General features: G+C 43.8%; 1 protein-coding gene across 1 annotated transcript in view; it reads right to left on the minus strand.

Annotated features, from left to right (window-relative positions):
* Nucleotides 1-364: 364 nt before the first annotated feature.
* LOC147440410 (putative peroxisomal acyl-coenzyme A oxidase 1.2) overlaps nt 365-21,204 on the minus strand; it is a 30,450-nt gene continuing 9,610 nt past the window's right edge. Inside the window, exons 2-14 of the mRNA XM_086530153.1 lie at nt 14,996-15,104; nt 14,569-14,630; nt 14,281-14,490; nt 14,114-14,201; nt 13,867-14,029; nt 2,372-2,570; nt 2,096-2,293; nt 1,856-1,987; nt 1,605-1,725; nt 1,416-1,526; nt 1,262-1,331; nt 971-1,154; nt 365-872 (exon numbers count right to left, since the gene is read on the minus strand). Coding sequence (XP_086386279.1) covers nt 657-872; nt 971-1,154; nt 1,262-1,331; nt 1,416-1,526; nt 1,605-1,725; nt 1,856-1,987; nt 2,096-2,293; nt 2,372-2,570; nt 13,867-14,029; nt 14,114-14,201; nt 14,281-14,490; nt 14,569-14,630; nt 14,996-15,104 — 1,863 coding nt within the window. The 3' untranslated portion in view covers nt 365-656. The remainder of the gene's footprint in view (nt 873-970; nt 1,155-1,261; nt 1,332-1,415; nt 1,527-1,604; nt 1,726-1,855; nt 1,988-2,095; nt 2,294-2,371; nt 2,571-13,866; nt 14,030-14,113; nt 14,202-14,280; nt 14,491-14,568; nt 14,631-14,995; nt 15,105-21,204) is intronic.

The raw sequence follows: 21,204 nt of genomic DNA on the forward strand, positions 1-21,204 counted from the left end.
GGCCCAAATTCATCTTTAAAGTTCAGTGCAAGGCATTGACTCATGGTAGACATTTTGAAAGACTATGTAACCATCAATTCCCTGACTCCATCAGGTGTATGGCCCAAATTCACCTTTAAAGTTCATTGCAAGGCATGGACTCATGGTAGTCATTTTCAACGACTATATAACCATCAATTCAATGATTCCATCAGGGATGTGGCCCAAATTCACCTTTAAAGTTCAGAGCAAGGCATGGACTCATGGTAGTCATTTTAAAAGACTAAATAACCATCAATTCCATCATGCATAGAATTGACCAAAGACTACGACATACCCACTACCGTCATCAGTGCCCAACAGTGAATGTAGTGTAGAGCGTACGTCTAACCAATATTCGATCACTTCTCATTGTCAGTAATCACATAAAGCAAAATGATAATCATGCCTTTTAGCAAAATTACAATGCATCCTTCAATGTTTCTAAGGTTTGCTCCTTATTCAGACCAGAAAACTGTCCTGTCCCCCTTCCTTTTGGGGGCAGACTAAGGGAAATAATAGGTTGCCCCCAGGAGAAATACAATGTTAGATACAAAACCTTCCTAGTATGATTGAGGTTTCTGAGCCTATAGTGAGGTGGTTCTAGCAAATATAACTACAGAAAATTAAAATCTCAATCATATTTTTGATCGAGACAATTGGAGCTGCTGCTTAATGACAGGACGGATAAACTCCTCATAACCCTCAGTAACCGGAGACTGATTCATTGGATCCTTTAAAGCATCATTATAGAGGTTTGTGTATACATTGCCATCATAGCGACCCAGCGTTGAGCCTAGATAGTAGTCACTATGATCAAAGGCATCAACCAATGCAACTGCATTAGGTCGCACCTGAAGCATAAAACAGATTCAAAGTTAGGTATATCCTTCTCCCCAAGTTCTTGCAAAACACTATTGCTAGACAGCATAAAGAGTAAACCCAAGTGCACCTGTCTGAAAAGATCTCGCAGCTTGGCCTTGGCGAGATCGATTTGCTCGTGAGATAGATACCCGGTCACCAGAAAGTCCCCTGTGCGTGCTGTAATCAAAGATAAAGCATAAATGTTGCATAAGACCTGAAGCTGACTCTTAACCTCTCTGCCTGGTAATTCTCTCTTCAGAGCCTCCATGAACCTACAACCAGACAAGTAAAATCAAATTCATGATCAATATTTAAGGCATCCTCAGTTTGATCAAAAATCAATGCACCCTCAGACACACAAGTGATCGATGTGCATTACCTTGTAACAACAATGAGCTCACAATGAGCTCGAGCTGCATCAACTAGCTCCATTGATAGTTCGGTAAAGCCTGTGAATTCCACCCACTGTTAAATCCCAATGACAAGTACGCATTTACAACAAGGCTCACTACAAATGGAGTGCTTCCTTCTACCTGCTTCTTGGTTTGAAGCTTCAGCAATTTGCGTGGCACAATTCACAGCAAGTCTTGCAGACCGTGCTTCAAACGCATGCTGTAGTGTGGTTGGATTTAACCAATCAGCTCCTGGAGACCAGAACCAGCATGTTAAAGAGATTCACGAACACCTCAAGCAAATAGAGAAAAGATGATCGCTGCATGTACCTTTTATTACTTGACAATTCTGTGTTGCAAGTTGCCTCACATTACCCAAATAAGCAGCCGTACCAGCTGGTTTTTTCCCTGCACCTAGAAGAGAGAGAGTCTTCATCAAGAACCTCGCAACCTGTCACCAAGCCACAGTTCACGTCATCAACCACGTGAGATTTGCAGAATGGCTAGGCAGCTATGACCAACCAAGTCCATGAATCACAGGTGCTACTTAACAAAAAAAAAACTGCGAGTAGAAAGCTTACTTGCAGCAATAGGACTACGTTGTCACCCTCGTAGGTGCAAGCTGGCACATAACCAGCATACAGCTCTGGAAGCCCACTAGCGCATAAGTAGCCATGACCTCCGCAAAGTTTTCTGCACTCTTCTATGGCATCCTGTCTCATCAATTCAAACTTTAGCAAGACTGTTTATAAAAAATATATTAAAACAAAAATCATAGTTTCACTCCTGTCATCAACAGGCATGGCAGTCAAAAAACTTACAGACGTCGTAGATGTTGTGATTGACTTCAAGCCTGCAGTGCAGGCATGCACTTCAGGCAATGTTGAGAAGTCGTTCTTCTCTAGGCGAGCCATAACATCTGAATAAAGCCATGCCATCCATACTCCCAGAAATCTATAAGCGTAAGCAGTTGCAAGCAGTGGAAACAGCCTACTTTGCTGAGTCATGTAGTCGATCACCTGACATAAAATCCTCTCATAAGCGAATAAGGCACAAGAACCTAGCTTCTCTACGCAAACAAAAAATAACACGCATACCTGTATCTCCGGTTTGTCTCCTTGAGCCCCGAACTGGCGCCTGACAGCACTATATCTCGTTGCTATTGTTACTGCTCTTGAGAGGTAATTTGAAGCATCCATAACAATGGATTTCCTAACATAAACCATTGCACCATAACCAAGCTGCCTAGGTACATCAGACTGTACATACTTCCCCTCCTTCGTCACACTTGCTAGCCTGCAGATGAGACCTTATAAGAGACTGTACAAAAAAATTATGTTACTTGAATCAAGCGCTCAGTTGGTTAGGTCCTGATGCCTGAACCTCTTGATCCACTACAGTTACACTCTGGCTTCAAAACATGCTAAACAAAGATAAGATTCAAGGCTAAACAAGGCTTTTCTAGAACCCACCCTTGCACCAGTCAATGAATTTTACAAGGCCCTCTCTAAGCCTCTTGATGATAAGCTTTTTGTGTGCTCTTGAGTATTTATCAATGCTCCATAAAACTGAAGGCTCCCATGTGCACCTCCTAATTGCTCATTTTTCTTTTCAGTGATTAAAAGCATGCATAATCGAAGATACACCTTGTTTGCCAGCTCAATCGGAAACCAGTGAAACAACACCTTTTTGATACAGAATTGTATTTTGTTTTGTTTTGTTTTAGGAGTCGGGTAGGGCACTCCCAGCCGCTCTCCTCATACACCGGAAAAGTATACAAGAAGGACTATCAGGACTATGCACCCAGAATCGTAAGGCAGACGCTTTTGTCACTAGTTTCCTCTGAACTACGAGGCCAGAGTTATCTACTCTCTTAGGGCCATGACCATTCCCTTGAGAGACCCATTTCACTAACTTAACATGGGCGTGACAATGACCAAGTACCTCTGTTCAGAGGCCCAAGTACTGTGGGACTTGCTTTGGTCTTCCCTTTGGAGTTGGCTTCTCCAGGTAACTTAACGCTCACCTCACTAAACTGCCTTTGTAACCCGACGGTTTTCCCCTAGAAAATGCCATACCCGCTTGGAAGGGCGTCGGCTCACAGGTGGCGTCCGTTGAGGTTGGTGGTGTCTCCCTTGTGCACCTCCCAACCCCTTTAGGTGAAGTTGACCCCCCCGGGGGGGAAAGGCACTTGGGCACTCTTGTAGCTCATTTGGCTTCGCTTGGGGAGAATTATGTCATTTCCCTCGGAAGGGATCGGATTCAAAATAACAGCATAGGAAGGGGAGCATTATCTCCCCATGCGCCTATGCAGGCACCCAAGTACCGGGGTACAACTTCACCAAGGAACTTCGCCACAGACACGTGCCCTACGGTTCCGTCCCTCGAGTGCGGATCACGGCGTACCCATAAGGTTCCCGCGAGCCTCCCCACCAAGGAGGATAACGGTCCTTTCTTCAAGGTCCAATGAAGGGTCGATTGCGTTGAAGGTGAAGTTGAATCGGTTTAGCCAACGCCCCCTAGAATCATCAATCGCTGAACAGTTCATCAGCAAATGCGAAAGCGAACAACCCTCTCTAACTGGGAGCACAACGAGCAAATGCTGTGTCCGCGCATATAACTATCAACCAGTTTGAGCCCACCTACTCTCGCGAGAGCCAGCATTGGTAAATGCATAGTCACATGGGAATGGGACTAGGGATGAGAACGGGAAATGGGGTCGACCGTGGGGGTCTGCAAAGTGAGGAAACAAGAACGGTGCAAAAACTGTTTTTAAATAAATTTAAAAAGCGTCTGTTTTTGGCAATCTTATTAAGGCCACGCATGCCATTTAAAAAGAAAAATATTATGAACACAAAATTACACCAAATAGACAACAAAAATGACAAATACTAGAAGAATGCCCCAATCAAGCATAGATGGCACAATGATGGATACAAATGATAAGTACATGCCCCTCAAGTGCTCCCCTCATGGGAAGGAACAATAACAATCTCCACATCCTCAAAGATGTCAAAAGTCCTCAAGACCATCGTCATGCACCTGAGTATCCCTCCACCCCTAAATTGTCCACATGCTCGTTGGTCGTAGCTGAATCCTGCTGCACCATTTGCCACACAGTGAAGGGATCTGCTGCGTTTGTGAGGCAGCTGCACAACATGCACAAGATGGCACTCACAAATTGATGGCCCTCCGTACCCCAAGGCCTTCTTAAAAGCAATGTGATTGAAGACTCTCCAAAGTTGTTCCAAGAAACTAGAGCTCACTACCAGGCTGAGATGAAGTGTAATCCTCTGCTCACCTCCTTGTCTTCTCTTAATGGAACTCAGGCTCAACCATGTAGGTTGGTGCATGAAGGTGAGAGTAGTTCTCAGTAGTAGCCATTCTACCTCACAACAAACAAGGACTTAATTTCCTCTTGGTGATCCACATCTGGCACAAGCTCCTCAAGCATCTGAATCTGAACAATGTCACATGAAAACGCCCTTCATCCCCTCCAAAGAAAACGAAACACAAAACACTCAGACATGGGGAGGAAACAGTCACAAACTGGTGACGTGGCAACCCTATAAAAGTTGTTCCAACGTATGGCCAAGTGACGAGGGGACCCCGGGGACACTAAAAATTAAGTAAAGCGGCTGCTGACGTGGCTGGCGTACGGATTTCCGCAAATTGCGCTAACTGTCCGGATCTCTGCAAATCGCTCCGACTGCAGTACAAAATTTCTGAAAATTAGCTGACAGTTTTTGGCAGTTTTTGGAAGACCAGTTGCTTTTGGAAAGTTTTGCTTTTATTTTTAAAAGCTTTTGGGGCATCCCTTGCAAGAATAAATAAGACTTAAGGGCTCACTTCTCTAGGCATCTGGACACAGAGACTAAGAGTGAGCACCCGCGGGCTCTTGTACTATGCACACAGGTTAATATAAAAAGAAATACCGAAAGGGGCGCCAGTCTTTGGGGCCAATACCTCTTGGCACAGAACTATGTCGGGCAATGTCAATCTTTTGTGAACTGTTTTAAAGTGAATCTCTATTGTGTCGCGGTAGAATCTAGACTTGGGGTGTCCAAGTTTGTTACAGTGGTATCAGAGCACGGCCGATTTCTCTTCTACCGGGAAATTCGATCCCTTATTTCGCGACACTTATGGATTTCAAAAAGAATCAGTCAACTTCTTCTGCATCTGCTCATGCAGAAGGAGATCACGAAGAAGATTCAACCGAATCAACGTAGGAAGAGTACGGGCCACCTCGGCCTACTCAGTACGAACTTCAAGAGATGAAACGTTGACAGCAGGTTGACGAGAGCACAAAACAGATGATTAAATTTGCGAAAGACCCACTGTTTGCAAGATTTTTGTCTCAGCAATCCATCATTAAAGTGCACACTCAGTGGCACAAAGCCATCGAACCACCAATCAAACCGGCAATCAAGAAACCTCCTTCTCCAAGGATGTTTATAGAACAAGAACTTCAAGGGGTGGTTCAGACTCAAATCAGTCGGCTTTTGGACGCGAACAATCAATCCAAAAAGCAAGTGAAAAAGCACAAGAAGGGGATTGACTACCCTGCTTATATGGGCCGTCAACATTCTTTTGCATCTGCAAGAAAGCAGAAGAAGCGTGTATGCTTTAAAGGACTACCCAGTTCTTCTTCTTCCTCTTCTTCTGACAGTTCTTCTAGCTCTTCTGACTCGAGCGAGGAAGATAGAAAAGGCAAAAAGCGAAGAAAAAGCAAATCTTCGGAAAGGGCAAGAAAAAGGCAAAGAAACCCAAGATTTCACCCAATTTCTGACAATTCTACAAAGGAGTCATCCTCTAACAGTTCGGACTGCGATGACCATATGTTTTACGCAAAGAAGAAGCATTTTTACAGAGTCAACCAATATGACTTCCTCGACGACAAAAGCAAGAAAGCAAAAGAATTCAAAGAAGGTGGACAGTCGATTAAATTTGAGTCCTTTTCTGGGTTCCGAGATGCTCCGAGAGCTTTAGCCTTCATCCAGCAGTTTGACATAGCCTTCTCTGGAGGACATTACTCAAAGCACTCCAAGATTAGGAGGGTTGCATCTTTTCTTAAAGAAAATGCTCGAACATGGTGGTCCACTCTTCTTCTTAGGAAGAAAGCTCCACTCAAGTGGTTGAAATTCAAAAGGCTCTTTATTTCTTCTTGGCTGAGCCGAGAGTACGAACGGGATATACGAACCGCTTGGAACCATCAAGGGAGATTCTTTGGACGCTTATTGCGAGAGATTTTGGGACTCTTTTCTACCAACCTCTTCATTTAAGAACGTCTCTTTGAGCGGTTTTGCTGCGAACTCCCTACAGAGATCCGAGACTACTGCCTGGAACAAAAGTCAAATTCTATCCAAGAATTGATGAGGCATGTGAAACGGGTTTCTCGATATATTCGGGAAATCCGACTTACCTCACTGATGAGATCTTGACTCAAAGTACCAGACAGACCTCCAACAATGAAAGTAGAAAGAAACAGAGTTCCCAAGAAAAGAAGGATAAGGATGCACGATCCCGACTGACTCTTCGAGAGAGAGACAATTATATCAAAGAGGGGAAGTGTTTTGGTTGCGGGGAACATGGGCACATCTCCGCAAAATGCCCCACAGCAAGAACAGACTGAAGACAGGCCAGAGAGTTCGAGAACGGCAGAGGAACGTGGCAGAAAAGGCAAGATGAAAACCAGATTGCATGGGTGCTGACCCAAGCCTAATTGATGAAAGTCTAAAACTTTGCCAAGCTTGGGGCAAGGTGAAAGATCAAGAAGCCCTGATTTTCTTCGATGGAGGAGCCAAGGCCAACTTCATTTCACCTAAATTGGCGGCGCAGCTCGAGATTACACCCGACAGGATGGGACCACCAACAGATGCAGTTCTAGCGGCACCCAGACGGGACATAGCCATTACACCTGTCATTGGCAAACTTCGGTTGCATTGTCAAGGGTATTTAGGGCACGAGGACTTCTACATCATGCCTTTGGAAGGATGTGACGTCCTCCTAGGAGTCCCTTGGTACCATAAGAACAACGCCGTGGTTGATTATAGGGCAAAGAAAGCAACCTTGACAAATGAAAAGGGCCGAAAATTTGTACTTGATGTAAAATTGAAGGGCGAGCCCGTCCCTATTGTATTGGCTTTGGCCATTTCCAAATTAATGAAATCCAATCTCTTTGTTTACTCAATCTACTTGAAAGAGTTAAATGATGAACCCAGAACGAACATGTTTGAACTTGATAAAGAACGCCAAGATTTTCTCCAGACACATGCTGATTGTTTCTCTGAGGGCCTACTTGAGTTGTCCCCATCTCGTCCTGTGGATCACACAATTGATCTGATTCCTGGAAGCACACCACCGAACCGGCCACCTTACCGTGTTAGCCGAGCCAGAATGAAGAGATCATGAACCAAGTGAAAGACCTTGAAAAGGGTCTTATCCAGCCGAGTACTTCACCCTACTACTCTCCGGTGTTGTTGGTATCAAAGAAAGACGGATCTTGGAGAATGTGCATTGATTACAAAGCTCTCAATAAAATCACTATCAAAAACGCATTTCCGATTCCAAGGATCAATGATATTCTTGACCGACTTCAGGGATCCTCTTGTTTCAACAGGATTGATCTGAAAAGGGAATATCATCACATCCAAATCGCTCCGGGAGATGTCTACAAGACGGCCTTTCGAACAAGCTTCGGTTTATATGAATTTTTGGTGATGCATTTTGGCCTTACCAATGCTCCAGCGACTTTCAACCAAATGATGGATAAGATTTTGTGAGAGTATAGATCATTTGTCGGCACTTTCTTTGATGACGTTATAGTCTTTTCCAAGGATGAAGCAGAACATCGTCACCATCTGCTACAGGTTTTTCAAGCATTGCGGGATCACAAGTTAGTTATCAATGCCAAAAAGAGTGAATTTTTCTTGCCGGAGACACTTTTTGGGACACATCGTCTCAGCAGCAAGAGGACAGATGGACCCGGCCAAGATTGAGACTATACGTGATTGGCCAGATTTGAAGAATGTTCATAAAGTTAGAAGCTTCTTGGGTTTGTGTTCTTACTACCGGCGGTTCATTCGAAAATTTGCAGAGGTAGCTTCCCCTTGACACAAAAAGGAGTCCCTTTCTTGTGCGGACCGACAGAGGTGACTGCCTTTCAGACACTGAAAGAGAAATTGACTACTGGACCAATACTAACTTTGCCGGATTTACAAAAGTCATTTGAAGTATATTGTGATGCTTGTGGTCATAGACTGGGAGCGGTCTTAATGCAAGAAGGCCATGTCATTGCCTATGAAAGCTGATTGTTTTCAAGGCCAGGATTGACAGCACAGATTTAAGAGAAAAAGCTTTTGGCAGTGGTCCATGCTCTTACTCAATGGCGACATTACCTACTCGGAGCCGATTTTACATGATCATTAGAGTTTACAATACTTCTTGTCACAAAAGCAGCTTTAGAAAAAGCAGATACGATGGGCTCACATCTTGTCACAGTTTCATTTTCATATTGTCCATGTCAGGGACAGAAAAACTTGGTGGCAGATGCTTTATCTCGGAAGCCGTTAGTCTTGGCTATTTTCGTGATTCATCATAGAAGCTTCGAGGACATGGTTGATCAGTACGCCACAGATCCGGATTTTTCCGATACATTCACTCAAATACAAAATAGGGAGGTAGTAGCGGGATATTTCATTCGGGATGGCTACTTGATGAAGAAAACGATGTGTGTCACACAGCCGTTGAGAGAAAAGGTTCTAACTGAGTGCTATTGTCCACCGTTTACGGGTCACCGCGGCATCGACACCACCTTGAAAGATGTGGAGTGTTACTTCTCTTGGCCGAGACTCAAAAAGAAAGATGTCGACGACTTTGTTCGCAATTGTTTAGTATGCCAGAAGGTCAAGTTTGACAGGCATAAGGCGTAGGGATTGTTACAACCTTTACCCATTCCCACCCGCCCCTGGGAAAGTATTGCAATGGATTTCATTTTTGATCTCTCGAAGACACAGAATGGGCATGATGGCATTTGGACCGTCATCGACAAATTTAGCAAGCAAGCTCACTTCATTCCAATGAAGAAAACGGTCAAGCCGGATCATTTAGCGAGACTCTTCATTGCACAGATTTTCAGACTACATGGCATGCATGAGACAATAGTCTCCGACAAAGATCCCCGATTCACAAGTTTGTTTTTGGAAAGCTATTTGGGAGAACATTGGCACACGGTTGCAGTTCTCGTCATCTTTCCACCCGCAGACAGATGGGCAACCTGAGATTGCAAATTCAGTTGTATTGGATTTATTGAAGTCTTACATTTCTGATCAGAAGACTCAATGGAAACAAATTTTTCCCTTGGTGGAATTCGCCTACAATAACATGATCCACACTTCGACGGGGAAGGCACCATTTAAGATCATTGAAGGTGCTCCAAAGGTTCCACCCTTCCTAAGCACTAAAGGTAAGATTCTTGAAGCCGACCAATACACGAGGGACTTGGACACTGCATTTGCCAAGGTCCGGGAGACTTTAGCGAGATCTCAGGAGTCAGGAACGACACAAAAAAGCAACAGATCGACGTTGACGAGATTTAAAATTAAAGGAAGACGATTGGGTGCTTGGCATGAGGTATTATGGCCCTTTCCAAATAAAAGAGAAGATAAAGGAGGTTTCCTTTAGACTCAAGCTACCCGATGTGAAGTCTATTGAAGCCTTTTAAAGGCGATGTGCCCGATGATGGGGAGCCAGATGAGCAACCCGAAGTGGAGGAAAGCGAGGAGATACTCGTTCTAGAACAAATTTTGGCACACAAGAACAAAAAGATAACAGGTAAAGTGATTAGGCGGTTCTTGGTTAAATTCAAGAACTATCCTGCATTGGATGTGAAGTGGATGGAGAAGAAGGACCTAGCAGATACTCCTCAGATTTTGGAACTTTACCTTGAAGCATTCGGTTTAGCATAGTCTAACTCCGATAGAACCTGAATTATGCAAGGGTGAATGTAGTGTAGCGGGTTTGCACAAGAAGGAAGTCACTCTGCTCCTTTGTCAACAGATTACCTCAATTTTGAATATAGACACTGATGTCCCCTTTGGGTTTCAGGGATACTAATGGGCTGAGTAGTATTCTGATGTATGACTTTATAACAGGAATTTCGAAAATGAAAATGATTGATTTGTACTTGACTTGTTTGAGTGCAGGAAATGAAAGATGAAATGACTGCAGTATGTCGGTCTCATAAATCTCTATAGACATGATTGCAATAAGGATTAGTTAATTGGGCATTCGTGAGGTCCGGAATAAATCTAGATGCGATTACTAAATATGTTGCCGATGATCATGGTCTGAGATTTGGAATGAATTTATCTGTGATTTGTCATGTGATGTCCTATGATGTCAAGTGATGTCCTGTGATGTCCGGTGATGTGACTGTCGTTTTGTACAAGTGCTAGATGTGTCGTTTCTAGTACATCGGTAGTAACAGTCAGTGTCTACTAAAACAGTTTATGGCCTCTGTCTGTTTTGCAGGAGTAATCGAGGGCGATTACAAGTCTGTCAAGAGGGGAGTAAATACAAACTAATGACGTGGCAACCCTATAAAAGTTGTTCCAACTTATGGCCAAGTGACGAGGGGACCCAGGGGACACTAGAAATTAAGTAAAGAGGTTGCTAGCGTGGCTTGCGTACGGATTTCCACGAATTGTATTCATTGTACGGATCTCCGCAAATCACTCTGACTGCCATACGGAATTTGCGAAAATTTACGCTGACTGCTTTTGGCAGTTTTTGGAAGACCAGTTGCTTTAGGAAACTTTTGCTTTTATTTTTTAGAGCTTTTGGGGCTCTACTTTTGGGGCATTCCTTGTAAGAATAAATAAGCCTTAGGGGCTCACTTCTCTTGCCATCTGGACGAAAAGACTGAGAGTGAGCACCCGCGGGCTCTTGTACTTTGCACACAGATTAATATAAAAAGGAATACCGAAAGGGCGCCAGTCTTTGGGGCCAATACCTCTTGGCACGGAACTACGTCGGGCCGTGTCATCTTTTGTGAACTATTTTAAAATGAATCTGTGTTGTGTCGCGGTAGAATCTTGACTTGGGGTGTCCAAGTTTGTTGCAAAACGCGTTTCTCAGGTTCAAGAAAAAAGGTCTAAATTTCAAAATTCGAAATTAGCCATATAGTGTGATATATGCAACATATTTTGCCACTTCTACGACCATGTATGTAGGATGTATCCACCTACTAGACTCCTGAACATTACGTTCCCTATAACCTCAAGAAACATGTGTTTCGTTTTGGCATTTTCGAAATGGAGCCCCTTGAAACGAAGAAACAAGGAAGCAAACAAAACGTTTCTTGTTAGATCATGACATTCATGGCCTCGTAGACCTTGCCGATGCATGGACTTGCAAGAGGCGAATAATGAGTCTCAGCATAGCATCAACAATCGTCACCACGGTCATCCTCCCAAAGTGACATCATCCGCCCGTGCTGTACTTTGTCTGCTGAGGTACTCCTCATTAAGAAAGAGCCCCCTCTATGCTCCACCACATGTGGACAAACGGCCTAGCATCACGCATTTGTGGGAAAATTTGGTCTCTAAATACTTGAGAAGAGAGAGGTGGCTCCTCTTGTTAAACTCATGCCCCACTTTTTGGTGGTTGGGCACAAAGCTCAGCTGATTGGCCTGCTCAATGATGGGTGAATTCCATGTCAAGGACCCTATGTCCTTTATAAGATTGTTGAGGCACCGAGCCATGCGATAGGAGAAGGTGATGGTTTGGATACATGCTCTTGATCATGGCTCCTGCTGCTCTATTTACTGGCTCTCCATCTGCAACCATGCCCATTTACTGGCTCTCCATCTGCAACCATGCCCAGTGCCCACCGGGCCACCACATGCTCTAGTCCAGTAAGCTCGATGGTGGCAAGCCAATCAGCGGTCTACCTAGTCATGAAAGTCAACGAAGTACATCTCCTCTCTCGAATAGTTGATGACTCCATGGATAGACCTCCTGTGAGTTTACATCTATCCGCCAACCAATGAGAGACTCAGCCAAAAGGATGATAGAGTTGAGAAGCTAGAGCATATGGTAGAAAGAGCTTGATATAGAGATTATAGTAGATAGGCTAGTCTAGAGCATATGGTAGATACTAGAGAGAGCTTGACAGAGGGCTTGCATATGCCACGATGAGCATTGAGACTCGAACCCTAGAGGCTTTGAGCAATGAGCATATTGTGGCCATAACCCCTTGGTGGCTTTTATAGCCTAAAGGAAGTAGGCACAATTAGGCTTAAGGCCCCTCCCCTCGAAACAACTCCAAACTTCATACTCAACAGTCCTGCAAAGAGTGAGAAGCCAGTCAAAAATTGACCGTTTAACCGTCCCCCAAACTGACCTGACCCATCACTGGAATCCGTCCCAAGATGTCATCCTGATCCGGCCGCCTATGAACCACCTGACAACCCTGTTCCGTCCTCCGCCATCCCCAATCTGGGGATGTTTCCCACGCTCATGTTCCCTCGTCCCCTTGTGACTCTAGGTAACAATGATTAATTTGTTCACAATGAATACATTAACATCTTCACTTGTAATCTTTCTAGATATATACCTAGATGAATCCATGATAAGCCCATATTCAACTTTAGCGGAAAGCACAAGGAATAGGCTCATAAATAGTTACCATAAGACAATATAGCCATTAGCTCCATTATGCATTGATTCTTGAAATGTTTTGTAAGTTTCAGACCCCTTTGCCAGAAAATTTTTGAGATACCAAGCAGAAACTTTTTTTTCAGCCTTTGCAATGTTTTGATCTGCATGTGTCACAATGTAGAGAGTCCAAATACCATTTTTTCGTTGAGATTCTCATATATTTTTTATCTTTTCCAAGGAGTGGGTGGGAAAAGAGGGGCCTCAGCTGGGCCAGATAAAGTACTCTACACGTCTCCCGCCATGACAACCTCCCAAAGATGCAGAATGGGATTTTAGTACGCAGTGTCAATATGACCCTTCTGTCCATGATGCATCCATGATTGAGGCACTCTCTTTGTCCCAATAGTTCATGCTTGCTTAGATCAATGTGGTGCATCCATACATATTGATTATCGCAGAGCCATCTGACTTCTTGCTTTTACCACAGATTCCCCATCTTTTTGTAAGAGCGTTCTTTGTCTCCTCCGGTCTTGCCTTCAGAATGTTCAGCGTAGGCCAGGCCACAACATGGGTCTCCACTTCTACATTTTGGCTTATGGTTAAGAATTTTGAGTCTTATGAAAACACATGTTGAGGGTTTTTTCTTTGAATTAAAAAGACAAACAATTTGTGAGACATTTCAGGATTTGAAAGCAGCTAAACATGTTTCAATGCTTCTATGCCAGTGTCTCCAAATCTAAAATTCATAATCTGCTTATTCTAACTCAAGTAGGAACTCACCCCCTGACGATGGTTACTCTATGTATGGCCAACAAGATGAAGTCTTGAAGAGAATGCACGGAATCCGGCATATCATACTTAATACAAAGTTCAAAAGTAAACCTCAGATTCTGCTACATGCACCCAACTACAGCCATGAATAAAATCAGACCTCATGAGCATCTGATCACGAGGAAATCGCACGTTATTGAACCGAAGGAAACCGTTGTCCATGGTGTTATAACCTCCATTTCCGAACTTGACACCAATGTCTCCTACTATTACCCCAGGTAAAGGCTGGTGATCTTCAAGGCTCCGTATTTGTACAATAAAAGCTGTTTCCACCCAAAATATTTGATCAGTCATACCACCGGCTTTATTCAGGCATGCAACACAAATGAATTCACCACGGCTATTACCATGCACACCATAATCCTTCCCATCTGTTAGCAGTCGTGCATATACAACTGCATGTGTTGCAACTTTGCCTAAAGCTCCCGGCCACCACTGTGCATGACATTGGGGAATTTAATTAGATCCATGATTAGATATCTTATATTGAAAAACTAAGGCATGAACACAATACTTTTGTGGCTGTCAGCACTGGAGTGTTCATGATAAATTCATCTGTAGATGGATCAAATGTAGCCGTTGTTTCCAGACCTTGCACATTAGAACCATGACCAAGTTCGGTCTGGGCATAGCATCCAAGAATGGCTTGCTTATAGGCCAGAGGCAACCACTTCTGCTGCTGCACCTCTGTACCTTGACCCTTGATCGAAGGTATAAACATTCCCTACAATCACAAATAAAGCTGTAAACTTCACAATCTTTTACCAAGAACACCTACAACAATTAAACACTTGTGACATACCCAATGCAGGTCTGTATATGCTGGCTCGTCAATATAGTTTCTCATCTTCGTTGCCTCTTCCTCTGCAAAGCAAATAAGGAGTTGACTTTCCGCCTCTATAAACATGTGCTGCATGTGATTCATAAGTTTCTAGGGTACTTGGCCCTCAACCATTTCAGGTGACTCTAATGCATCCCTCAACTTCCTCAAGCAATCTTTGCCGAATATCATAATTATGATCGCTCAATTACAAAGAGCAATCTTAGGAGGAGTAAATCTAGTGCAGCCTCAGCACTCTTCATAATTAATGTGTGTGCCAGAATTTCTTCCATTAAGGCACTTGCCCAACTACAAAGGTCAAGATTAGATGCCCTTATAGTTGACTACATCTACCAACAGCAGAAAAGACATGTAAGTCAATGACCACATCATCTCCCTTAGCACTTGCCTGTCAAACGCAGAGTTTGTACCAACTTCCAAGCATGTGCCGCTTTTCGCAAGGTATTCTTAAAGAGATCGGGCCGACTTTGTGTGACTCTAAAATCTTTTCGAAACACCTATCAAAAGAGAAAACACTGTTATCGTTTAAATTTTATTGTAGCAATGCTGTTGGCTGTACATGCAAAGAAGCTGAAAAATGAACTGGAAGGACACAATCAAATTATCCAATATATGATCGACTTTTCTACTCTAAATGGTAAAGAATGAGAAACTCAAAAAACTTTGGTCGACTTGGTGCCAGCATGTTCTTTTTCATTGATACAGCTCATAGTAACAGGGAATGGCCGTTTTCAGGTCCCCGTTCCCATTCCAAGTTCCCATTCCGAATCCCCGTTCCGTGTTTCAAACGTGAGAACCCGTAACAGGGAATGGCATTTTGTTCCGCGTTCCCGTTCCTGGTAACTATGATACAGCTCTCTCTCTCTCTCTCTCTCTCTCTCTCTCTCTCTCTCTCTCTCTCTCTCTCTCTCTCTCTCTCTCTCTCTCTCTCTGTGTGTGTGTGTGTGTGTGTGTGTGTGTGTGTGTGTGTGTTCAAGTTGTTTTGAAGTGCTAAAATTGTGTTCCAATTTGTTCATTTCAATTGGCACGTGGTGCCCTCCCGTTACAAGGGTTTGTTATTCTCGCAAACAACTAATAGGCACATGGTGCCCTCCCATTACAGTGGTATTAGTCATTTGCTGTTCTAGCAAGCAAACTAGTCCTACACGAACCTACAATGGAAAGCTATGGAGTTGGATGAAGAAGAAACGACCACAGAAGGAGGAGGAGGAGAAAGATGAGTTTGTTTTTGCTCTAAAACGCTCTAAAACAATGGTTTTTAATGCTTTTCAATGATGCAAAGGCCTCTAAAAATCTCAACGGTTGAGAATTTGAAAATGCAATAGAAGTCAAAATTGTTCCTCTCAAACAGCCCTACGTATTGACGCGAACGGTTTTTTTTTTAAAGTAGGATTTCCGCAACAAATTAGGGTTTCTACAACATGGGTCAAAATTATGTTTTGGGTGCTTATTACAGACAATAGGCAGCAAGATGGAGGAAGACGAAGTTACAATCATGGAAGATGCGGGGGAGAAAAACCAACGAGAAGAACCACTTGTTTGAATTCTGACTGATAATTTAAATATTAGTTGAGAATACTGTTTGGGAATTGTTTGAACTACATCAAATCTTGTTTAAACCTATTTGTGTCTTGGTGCCAATTGAGTTTGTTCGATTCTGGTTTATATGTTGGTTTCAACACTGTTTGAGAACCTCTGGACAAAGTAGGATGCGGTTTGGGAAGGTCTAGTTGTATTTGGTCCTCTAAACAACGGAGTTTGCGGTCTAAGGATGTCTGGGGGGCATTTGGTTGTATATATGACCTCTAAATAACTCATGACTTGGGCTTCGGTTATCGGGGGAGGAGTTTAAAACTGGCCAATACACAGTAGAGGGAAGTACAAATTCAACTACTTGTATACACAGAGAACTGAGAAGGAAGAGAAGACAGCACACTTGCGTCCAGTAGCTAGAATGCGCAACCACTGTCTTTACCCTTTACTGATGTGAATGTGTCTCGGAATCAAAGAGCAAGGATTGGGCAGCAAGGAGAGGATGTGTTCACGACCCAGCTTATCACGGCTGTGACTATGTTCAATCAGTTAATGCAGAATCCCAAGTTTTGCAACCTCCTTCAGTGTCACAACAAGCTAAGGAACAACCTCAACTTGCGGAGCATGTTGAAACTCAAGAGAAGGTCCCTAACGTGTCCTAACATGACAGAGGCATTCGCATGTTATGCAGTCACCTTAGGCCCCAAGGCAAACCCTTTCTGTTTATGAGCAAGTGGCTTCTCAAGCTATACAAGTTCAGCCGGCCACCTTTGAGCATCCAAATGTTGGTTTAAATGGACAGGGAACTACCTTGCAAGCTATGCATAAGGTATTTCCACCACCTATGGTACATCGTAGGTATTTTTGAGGTAGATCTATGTTTGAAAGCATGGTTGGTTATGCGCCTAGAAATCAGCAGTATATGCCACAAACAGTGTTTGGGGGTAAGCAAGGCATGATGCCAAACCCCATGTATGGTAATGTTGGCTTACAGCCAAGGTTTCAAGGTACTCAAGGCCAGTTTGGCCAAGGAATGTAGATGATTCCAACCAGTGCACCCATATTGCAAACACTTCCTCGGGATAATTTGACATTGCTTGACAAGCCGAAACCATACAAAAAAGGTGGTGCAGCTGTACAGTTCAACACTTCCAGTGGTTTTGATGACAAGACAAAGGCTCTTTCCTTCCTCCAACGGTTTGATTATTGATACCACATATGCAGGGGGGGGATTTTACAGAGGCTTCGAAGGTTTGGAAAGTTGCCACCTTCTTAAAAGTTAATGCGCATCAATGTGGAAACTTTGTTAATGCAAGGACAAGCACGCTCCACATGGGTTTATTTCAAACAGATTTTTGCATCTACATGGGTTTGAAGTTGATGTTATGATAGACTAACACCAACTCAATGCGGCTAACTACAAAGACTTAGAGGAGTACAATCGGAAGTTTTGGAGAGTGCTACTTCTAGTTACTTCCTACAGATCGTGCCATTAACAGAGCAGATAGAAAAGTAACGTTGTGGGCTAACTAAAGGGCTGATAAATTACTGCACAGACTAAAGTGACCACCCTTACTCAACGGATTGAGGTTGCAAACACTAGTGATGCCTTGCGGAAAGGAGAAGACAGTGGATTCAAGGGTAGCGTGAAACGGGTTCGATCAAAGCAAAATTCAGCAAAACCGCGAATGCAACTCGTCAAGCTTCCAAGGGGTCAAGAAAAGCACGAAAAGCACAGGGCTCAGCCGAGTCTTCTAGAGGACAGACCAAGAAACACGAGGATGATGCTGCTTATGACGATGAGGATGTGAGCTATGGTGAGAGTTAGAGCTCACTCTACATGGCCACCTGCTTTTGGACCATGGTTTTGGATATTTACTTATGCCGTTACCCGTATGGTGTTCAATGTTCGCTGTTGACTCTAGTATCTACAGTTAGATTATAGCAGATAGTCTCTACTTATGTTTTGGATTCAGCCTTCAGGAGACTACACTCTTGAATGTTTTTTGGCCTGCTTCTACAGTTCTCACTCCTTTTTGTTTCGAGATTAAGCATCACAACATACTTCAAATTACTTTTGCAAATCCGGCAAAGTCAGTACTGGTCTAGTAGTCAATTTCTCTTTCAGTGTCTGAAAGGCAGTCACCTCTGTTGATCCGCACGAGAAAGGGGCTCCTTTCTTTGTCAGAATGTGCAGAGGGGAAGCTACCTCTGCAAAACTTTCGAATGAACCGCCGGTAGTAAGAACACAAGCCCAAGAAGCTTCTAACTTCATGAACATTCTTCAAATCGGGCCAATCACGTATAGTCTCAATCTTGGCCAGGTCCATCTGTACTATTGCTGCTGAGACGATGTGTCCCAAAAAGTGTATCTCTGGCAAGAAATATTCACTCTTTTTGGCATTGATAACTAACTTGTGATCTCGCAATGCCTAAAAGACCTGTAGCAGATGGTGTCTATGTTTTGCTTTATCCTTGGAGAAGACTATAATGTCACCAAAGAAACTGCCGACAAATGATCTATACTCTCTGAAAATCCTATCCATCGTTCGGTTGAAAGTCGCTGGAGCATTGGTAAGGCCAAAAGGCATCACCAAGAATTCATACAAACTGAAGCTCGTCAGAAAGACTATCTTGTAGACATCTCCCGGTGCAATTCGGATCTCATGATATCCGCTTTTCAAATCCATCTTGTCGAAACAAGAGGATCCCTAAAGTCGGTCAAGAATATCATCGATGCTTGGAATCGAAAATCTCTTCTTGATGATGGTTTTATTGAGAGCTCTGTAATCAATGCACATTCTCCAAGATCCATCTTTTTTTTAATACCAACACCGGAGAGTAGTAGGGTGAAGTACTCGGCTGGATAAGACCCTTTTCCAGAAGGTCTTTCACTTGATTCATGATCTCTTCATTCTGGGCTCGGCTAACACGGTAAGGTGGCCGGTTCGATGGAATCAGATCAATGGTGTGATCCTCAGGTCGAGATGGGGGTAACTCGCCTAGCAGGCCCTAAGAGAAACAATTAGCATGTGTGTAGAGAAAATCTTGGCGTTCTTTATCAAGTTCAGACATGTTTGTTTTGTGTTCATCATTTAACTCTTTCAAGTAGATAGAGTAAACAAAGAGACTAGATTTCATTAATTTGGAAATGGCCGAAGCCGATACAATAGGAACGAACTCGCCCTTCAATTTTACATCAAGTACAATTTTTCGGCCCTTTTCATTCGTCAACGTTGAATTCTTTGCCCGATAATCAACCATGGCGTCGTCACAACCTTCCAAGGGCATTATGTAAAAGTCCTCATGCCCTAAATACCCCTGACAATGCAATCGAAGTTTGCCAATGACAGGTGTAATGGCTATGCCCGTCCGGGTGCCGCTAGAATTGCCTCTGCTGGTGGTCCCATCTTGTCAGGTGTAATCTCGAGCCGTGCCGCCAATTCAAGTGAAATGAAGTTGGCCTTGGCTCCTCCATCAAAGAAAATCAAGGCTTCTTGATCTTTCACTTTGCCACAAGCTCGACAAAGTTCTGTACTTTCATCAATCAGGCTTGGGTCAATACCCATGCAATCAGGCTTGGGTCAATACCCATGCAATCTGGTACCAGTCCTGCTTTCATCTTGCCTTTTCTGCCACGTTCCTCTGCAGCTCTTGAACTCTCTGGCCTGTCTTCAGTTTGTTCTTGCTATGCCTTTTTGGAGCACTTTGCAAAGATGTGCCCATGTTCCCCGCAACCAGAACACTTCCCCTCTGATATAATTGGTAGAAAAGAGTCCCAAAATCTCTCCCAATAAGCGTCCAAAGAATCTGCCTTGGTCATTCAAAGATGGTTCCAAGCGGTTCGTATATCCCATTCGTAGTCCTCGGTCAGCCAAGAAGAAATAAAGAGCCCTTTGAATTTCAACCACTTGACTCGAACTTCCTTCCTCAAAAGAAGAGTGGACCACTGTTATGTCCCGCTCATAGGAGAGGGGCTCTAGCCCACACGCCGTCGAGATGGACGTCCAATGTCCGGACGGACGTAGTGTGAACACGGCCAATGTGGCCGGCCATTATTATAAAAGGGAGGCCAAGGCCTCATTTGCAGTTATCAGGCCCACTGGCAGAGTGCCGATGGTTAGCCCGCGAGGCTAGGAGTGCGCGAGGTCACCTCTAGAAGGTGAGGCCGGGTGGTATGGAACGCTCGGTCTTACACGTGAACGTCTACGTCCTCGAACGCTCGGTCTTACAGGTGCACGCCTACGTCCTCAGACGCTGGCCCCAGCACGGGGGAGCTGCCGAGAGCTGCCGGATGGTGGCTATGGTCGGGTGGTTCATCTGACGCGTGTCTGTAGGCGGTCCGTGTAGCCAGGAGATCCACTCCCTTCGTTCGTTTCATGGTATCAGAGCCGGCTTGGCTACAAAGGGACTGTGTGCACACCTACGGGCTGGTAAGAGTCGGATATTCACTGTTTCATGCAAGTTTTGATGAAATAACTGTTTAATTGATTATTTTCTTCTCTTGAGCATGTTTACTGGTGAAATTTAATGTGCTTTTTGCTGATTTTTGACAAAATTCAGTAATTTAGTAGGCGGAAGTGCTGAAAATCGGTGGAATTTTATTGCTTTCGCTGATTTTTGATGAAAATAGGTGATTTATTTATTCATTTGCTGACTTTAGACTAAATTCAACGAACAAAAGTTTTAATCTTTCTCTGTACTCCTCTTCAGTGTAAGTTACACACACACACACACACACACACACACACACACACACAGAGACCTCTCTCCGTGTTCTTATTTGGATCTGCAGGGAACAATAGAAGAGAGACAAAGAGCTCTTGAATCTTTGCGTTGCAAAAGAGGAGAGGGAGTGTTTGCGCAAGAAGAGAGAGAGCCAGCGTGGCCTTTCTCGCGTGGTTTGCACAAGCGGGCACACACCAAGATTTTTCTCTCCCTCCTCCCACGCGTCATCTGCTGCCCACTTTCACTGCTGGGGTTCGATTTCTTTTATCGCTGGCAACTTTACATTGGAGTTTTTTTTAACGCTATGCGCTGGGAAGTTTATTAAGCGGCCCTTTT

Source organism: Adiantum capillus-veneris, chromosome 15 (assembly GCF_014529385.1).
Source record: "Adiantum capillus-veneris isolate H3 chromosome 15, ASM1452938v2, whole genome shotgun sequence".
NCBI lineage: Eukaryota > Viridiplantae > Streptophyta > Polypodiopsida > Polypodiales > Pteridaceae > Adiantum > Adiantum capillus-veneris.